The 6,737-nt window shown below is 38.0% G+C and overlaps 1 protein-coding gene across 7 annotated transcripts; it reads left to right on the top strand.

The window, feature by feature from the left end:
* The first annotated feature begins 1,331 nt into the window (after positions 1-1,331).
* SPC98 (spindle pole body component 98) lies at positions 1,332-6,506 on the top strand. Of its 7 annotated transcripts, XM_086423211.1 has the most exons (6): positions 1,332-3,754; positions 4,389-4,799; positions 5,024-5,073; positions 5,347-5,431; positions 5,542-5,787; positions 6,054-6,506. In XM_086423211.1, exons 1-2 carry the CDS (start codon positions 1,485-1,487, stop codon positions 4,681-4,683), a joined length of 2,565 nt encoding a protein of 854 aa, XP_086279337.1. In that variant the 5' UTR covers positions 1,332-1,484; the 3' UTR covers positions 4,684-4,799; positions 5,024-5,073; positions 5,347-5,431; positions 5,542-5,787; positions 6,054-6,506. The 7 variants fall into 7 exon arrangements, with proteins under 7 accessions (XP_086279337.1, XP_086279340.1, XP_086279335.1 ...); XM_086423214.1 differs by having other exon boundaries at positions 5,347-5,703; XM_086423209.1 differs by having other exon boundaries at positions 5,347-5,787.
* The last annotated feature ends 231 nt before the right edge of the window (positions 6,507-6,737 follow it).

Below are 6,737 nucleotides of genomic sequence, written 5' to 3'. Positions count from 1 at the left end.
TTGAAATAAGGGTTTCTTTTTTTTTTTTTATCCTCTTACCATGTTAAATGCAGGATTTGTTCTTCTTCGATTCTATTTTTTGTTCTAGTTTTGAAAATAGGGTTTCTTTTCATTTGTTTTTCCACCTAATTTTGAAATCAAAGATTTATTCTTCTTGTTTTCATTTTTTCTAGTTTTGATAGTAAGGATTATTTCCTCCGATTTTTAAAATAGAGGACGCACCCTTGATCTGGGTAATTAAGGAAGAATTAAAGGTGTCAAAACACCTTGTTTTGATTTTACCACATAGCCCTAGTCCTGATTTTTGATTGATTTCCTCGTTTTTATGATTCATAATGTGTTGATAATGGCAACAAACATCTTCTTGAAGTTTACACGAATATCTCCCGATTGTCCTCTATTCATATGCAACCAAACACTAAAGTTATTGTTAGCCCTCATGGTCAATTGTCTAGAGTGCAACTTTTGAGAGTTGAACTATCAAAGGTCCAATTCTCACACCGAACTAAAACTCTTATACAAAACACTCTTAGGGTGTGTTTGGAAAATGAAAATTGAGGGTGAGAGTCAGACTTTCAAGAGTTGAACTCTTAGGAGTTTGAATTTTGAAAGTCAATTGCGTATGTTAAAAACAATGTTGGTGTTTAGTTGTCGGTGATGTCAGGGGTAGAAATTTTAGAGCAAAGGAGAAGGTTTTGGTGTTAGGGATGGAACACATCTTGTTGCTTCCATTGTTGTTCAAATATGAGAGAGTTGGTCAAGAATCCATACCAAAGAGAAATAGATAAGTAGAGAGAGACTAGAAGAGAGAGGACTCCATGCATTTACAGATAAAAAAGAAAGAAAGAAAAAACGTCATGAATGTGTAGAGAAAGAAAAAGAGATGGGTGGTGCAGTGGTTGTGGTTGGGGAAGGAGGAGAGTGATGGATGCGATAGAGAACGTGGGCTATGAATGTTCTCTACATTCACTCATTAGGGTGAATGTTAAACTTCAGAAACAACCAAGTGATTTGAGAGTTGACGAGTTGTCAACTTGCGTAAGTTGCGCTTCCAAACATTGAAAATTTACAAACATGCGTTACCAACTCTCACACACAACTATCACTTATCAAACATACCCTTATCTTTTTGATGGATTATTGTTAATTGGGGCATGTCATGTGTTTTATTAATCATATGCAAGTATTATAGTTTTTTTTACTGGCTTTAGATGTCGTATTTTAATTTTAGTTGGGATGGGGCAATTAATTTAAATAAATTGGGATGCAAAAAGTAAAAGTTGGGGTGCTAATAGTATTTAAAAAAAAAAAACAAAAAACTCCCTTTCCGCGCCCCAAAATCAAAATTCCCTCAAAACCCCCCATCTCTCTCTCTACTGTCGATCGAAGCTCAAAAATGCAGTCTCACTCTCACCCACGCGCACACTAACCAACAAACCCACACCAAATCCCTAAAACCCTTTCACCCTCAGATCCATTCTGCCATGGAAGAACAATTGAAGGTCTTAGATCTACTAAAGGAACTCGTCCTTCGCTTACTTCCCAACACACCACAACAACCAACCAACTCAATCGACTCGTCCAAAGCGCTAAAATACGCCACGCGCATCTTAGGCAGTCGAATGACTTCTCCATCAATCTCGATCGACGAATCCGCCATGGCCGAATCCATTAAACGAAATCTCGTCAACGAAGGTAAATCTTCTGAAGCTCTGTCTTTCGCAGATCTTCACACCAAGTTTTCTTCCAAATCTGGTCATGGAAGCATCAATAACAAATGGGCTGTACTTTATCTTTTAAAAGTAATATCTGAAGATCGAAGAAACGAGAAGAAATCTGACTCTAGGGTTTCTTCTGGTTTCTTTGCTTCCACTGTTTCTGGTGGTCTTCCAATCTTGTTCGACGAATCGAGTAATTCCGGAAAAACCCTTGATAAGAGTAGGAATGGTAATGTTAGTGGTGGGGTTTTGTGGGTTTCGAAAGATTCGGAGAATTTTAGGGATATTGCTTTTCGTGAATTTGGGGATTTGTTGAAAGAAGAGAGTGAGGTTTCTGAGGGGGTTTTGGTTAGAGATGTTTTGTATGCTTGTCAAGGAATTGATGGTAGATATGTGAAATTTGACAAGAATTTGGATGGATATGTGTTGTTAGATTCGATTAAAGTGTCAAGGGCGACAAGAATTATGGTTCGGAAGCTTTGTGAGTTAGGTTGGTTGTTTAGGAAAGTTAAAGGTTATATCTCAGAAAACATGGATAGGTTTCCTGCTGAAGATGTCGGAACAGTTGGGCAGGCATTTTGTGCCGCTTTGCAAGACGAGCTTTCAGAGTATTATAAGTTGTTGGCTGTGCTTGAAGCGCAATCAATGAATCCGATTCCGATGGTTTCTGAAAATGGGAATTCGGGGAGTTATCTCTCGTTAAGGAGATTATCGGTTTGGTTTGCTGAACCAATGGTGAAGATGAGATTGATGGCTGTTCTTGTCGATAATTGTAAGGTTTTGAGAGGTGGTGCAATGGCTGGAGCAATCCATATGCATGCCCAGCATGGAGACCCGTTAGTGGAGGAGTTTATGAGGCGACTTCTCCTACGGGTTTGTTCTCCGCTTTTTGAAATGGTGAGAAGTTGGGTTTTGGAAGGAGAGTTGGACGATATTTTTGCGGAGTTTTTTGTTTTGGGTGAGACCGTAAAGGCCGAGTCTTTATGGCGAGAAGGGTATCGATTGCACGATGGGATGCTTCCATCTTTCATCCCACAATCTCTTGCTCAACGTATTTTAAGGACAGGAAAGTCAATAAATTTTCTTCGGGTTTGTTGTGAGGATCAAGGTTGGGCTGATGCCGCTGTGGAAGCGGCAGCTGTTGTGGGAACCACGACTAGGAGAGGAGGGCTTGGGTATGGTGAGACGGATGCACTTGAAGCTTTAGTCATTGAAGCAGCGAAGAGAATCGATAAGCATTTGATGGATGTTATTTACAAACGGTATAAGTTCAAGGAACATTGTCTCGCAATTAAGCGATATTTGCTTCTTGGACAAGGTGATTTTGTTCAGTATTTAATGGATAATGTGGGTCCGGAGCTTTCAGAGCCGGCCAACACTATTAGCTCATTCAAGCTAGCAGGGTTACTTGAAAGTGCAATCCGGTCATCAAATGCTCAATACGATGATCGAGACATGTTGGATAGGTTGAGAGTCAAGATGATGCCACACGGTACCGGAGATAGGGGTTGGGACGTGTTCTCGTTGGAATATGATGCAAGGGTACCCTTAAATACCGTCTTTTCGGAGTCCGTCATGGCAAGGTATCTTAGAATTTTTAATTTTCTTTGGAAGCTTAGACGTGTTGAACATGCTTTGATTGGAGCTTGGAAGACGATGAAGCCAAATCGTATCACTTCTCACTTTTTGACAAAGCAAGAAGGTGCAATTAAATTGCAGTTTATTTCCACATTGCGACGGTGCCAAGTTCTTTGGGATGAAATGAACCATTTTGTGTCTAATTTGCAATATTATATCATGTTTGAGGTCTTGGAAGTTTCGTGGGCAAATTTTGTGGACGAAATGGAAGCTTCAAAGGATTTAGATGATCTACTTGCAGCACACGAAAAGTATCTCCATTCGATTGTGGAGAAGTCTCTTCTTGGAGAACGATCCCAAACTTTATGTAAGACGCTTTTTGGCCTCTTTGATCTTATATTGCTGTTTCGAAGTCATGCTGATCGCTTATACGAAGGTCTCTATGAGATGCAAGCAAGGTAACACTTTTTTTGTTGTTGTTGCTATATTTGACTACTTCCTGCTGAAAGCTATGGAATATAATAGTGAGCTACTATTGGAACCCCAACTTTTACTTATTACACCCCAATTAAAAATAAAGAAAATAAGTGAATGGTTGAGAATAAGTAAAAGTTGAGGTGCCAATAGAATCTCTCTCTTTTTTTCTTGCTAGATTTCTATTTTTTGGGTTTAGAATTTTATATGAGCCTAATTATCATTGTAAACAACTACTGAAAGTGTTTGAACGGGTGTTATAATGTTTAGTAATGTTGAGATTATAATTTGAGCCAAACTTTTGTAATGTTTGAAGAGTGCGTTTCAATCTTTAATTGGGGTGTGATAAATAGTTTAAGAAATTGGGGTGTAATAAGTAAAGGTTGGGGCCAATAGCAGCCCTTATATGTCATATTTGAATGATGTTGAGATTATAATTTGAGCCAAACTTTTGTAATGTTTGAGTGGTGTGTTTTAATCTTTATTTGGGGAGTGATGAATAGTTTAGGAAATTGGGGTGTAATAAGTAAAAGTTGGCATGCCAATAGCAACTCTCATATAATATATTTGAACAATTATTTAGCTTTTTCAATCACTTTTCATTGTCCTGTTCTGCAGAATGACCGAGTCTTCTTTGTCTTCTCAAGGGGGGACCAAGTTGAGGTTAAAATTGACTAATGAGCCATCAGAGTTTCATACATGGGGTGGTGGGGGTAGGAAAGCCCTAACACAACGGGCTGGAGAATTTCTCCACAAAATGGGAGAAGATTTGGCTAAAGTTGCAAACGAATACTCACTATCACTTGAGGGATTCATTGCTCAATTGCCTGTGCAACAACACGTTGATTTGAAGTTTCTTCTTTTCCGACTAGACTTCACTGAATTTTACAGTCTTCTCCGTCATAATAAATAATGAAATGGGTTTTGTAAAACTGCTACACAACGTGAACATCGAAAAGGCCCCTACTTATCATTTGTTGCCTATCAAGACCAACTTGTTATTTTGTTATTGCTAATTGTTAGATACTGGTAAGATTCAAGTTATCCACATGGTCGATTATCTCTTTAATAATTTTAGAGAGATTCTATTATCACACCAACTTTTGCTAACACCACCCCAATTCATATGTAAATCACCAAAGAATTGCATACATCTTGGGTGGTGTTAGCAAAAGTTGGTGTGGCAATAGCTGCTCTCTAATTTTACTATATTGTTTTGTGAACTTACCTGTTTTGTTTTGCTTGCAATGCAGACATTGTTTACTCGTGATAGTGTGGAAGCTTTCTTTGGTTGAATTTGAAGGTAAGTGCTTCGAGGAACTCGGGATGTTAAAAGTACCAGTGTCTAGTGTACACGATTTGTGTGTGATAATTTTAGTGATCGGTGGTTTTTTTCTATTATCTTTCTTGCTGTTTTTGCAAGTTCTCCATGTGAGGTTGTATATGTATACTATATTTGTGTTGGTTGAATTGATAAGCAATGTGTGCCATTATTCTTTGGAGAAATTTCAGTTTTCTGTTTTCTTTTTTCCATATCTTGTGCTCACTCACTTAATTTTGTCTCTTGAAATTTCAGTTATTTTTACGTCACAAGGGGACTTATGAATTGTCTTACACTTGTATCCTTCTTATCCAATACTCATTCGAGTGCTAGTTAATAGGTGTGATATTCAAACCTAAGTTAAGAGAATTATGAATGCTTTATGTTAATTCTTTCTCATGTATAGTTTTTCACACCGATCCTTTAGTAAATCTATTGGTGGGATTCCAGTGATTATCCCAGCTTCTACCCCAAGTTGGGTCATTGGGCTTCCAATCTCTGGTTTTTGTCCCCACAACCACCCATCGTCATCATGTGAATCTTGAGATCATGAAAGCAACACTTGTCATCTCCAATCAAACAATGGATTGCCCTGTCATTTTGTGTTTCGAGGTGGTGCTTCATTCTTTGTTCTTGATTAGTAATTGTGATGTCTTCTTCATAAGTTTGAGACATCCCTTCATCAATCTTTTCGAGGTAATTATGGTGTTCCTTCAACTTGCTGTTGGCATAATTAACTAGAGGCGCTCCATCTCTAGATGGTTATTTTTTCCTCTTATAAATAAAGAGATTATTATGTCTTTTGGTCATGAGAAAATGGTGAATGAGAAGAGACAAGACACTTTATAGTCCATTGAAAGTATCTTAAGTGATTTTTCTTTTTCTCATCCCCTATTTCTTGCCTTATCTTTCATTTCTCTTATGTTTGGCCATCAATCTTAGATGATTGCCAAATGTTGCAGGTCATTGGATCTTTTCTTCTCCGATGGGCTGATTATCGCCCCCAGGTCAATGGTTGAGATGAGCACTTTGTTTATTTAGAACAGATGGAAGGAATTCTACGTTTTGTCCTCTACCCATTCGGCATTTACTTTGTTTTTACATTCAGGTCCCTGGCCATTATAATAAGAGCCCCAAAGGACATGGATTGAGGTAATGATAAAAGATTCGAAGAATATTGTTTTATGGTATTCTTTACTCGAATATTATGGTCGTTCAAGTATATGGTATTCTTTCGAGCAGTGTCTGGTAGGCAAATTTTTTCAATTAGTAGTTATTGTCTGGGCATCTTGGCAATCTGTGTACTGAGAAGCCATCAGTTACAAAAAAAATTTATCTGTTTTTTGTGGTCTTCTTTCATTGTGTTGTATATTTGAATTTTTTTTCCTTTCCAAAGAAGATAATTTCAAATTGCACATTGCACATCTATTACTAGGGATTTAGTTGATCTCAAACTTTTGGATGATATTTATTTTTTTACGATGATCTAATAACATTTCTAGGGATGGGGTTTCCGGAGACTACACTTGCAAACATTTCAATGGAGTGCCAACTTTTCTTCCTCACACAACTGGCCGGGGGTTCCAAGGAGTGACACATTTCACCCCCAAGGAGTGACACATTTCGCCCCTTCGGCATATCTCTCT

This window comes from Akebia trifoliata, chromosome 14 (assembly GCF_017979445.1).
Source record: "Akebia trifoliata isolate Shusen 1 chromosome 14, ASM1797944v1, whole genome shotgun sequence".
Lineage (NCBI taxonomy): Eukaryota > Viridiplantae > Streptophyta > Magnoliopsida > Ranunculales > Lardizabalaceae > Akebia > Akebia trifoliata.
This window is presented reverse-complemented; position numbering and strand designations above follow the sequence as displayed.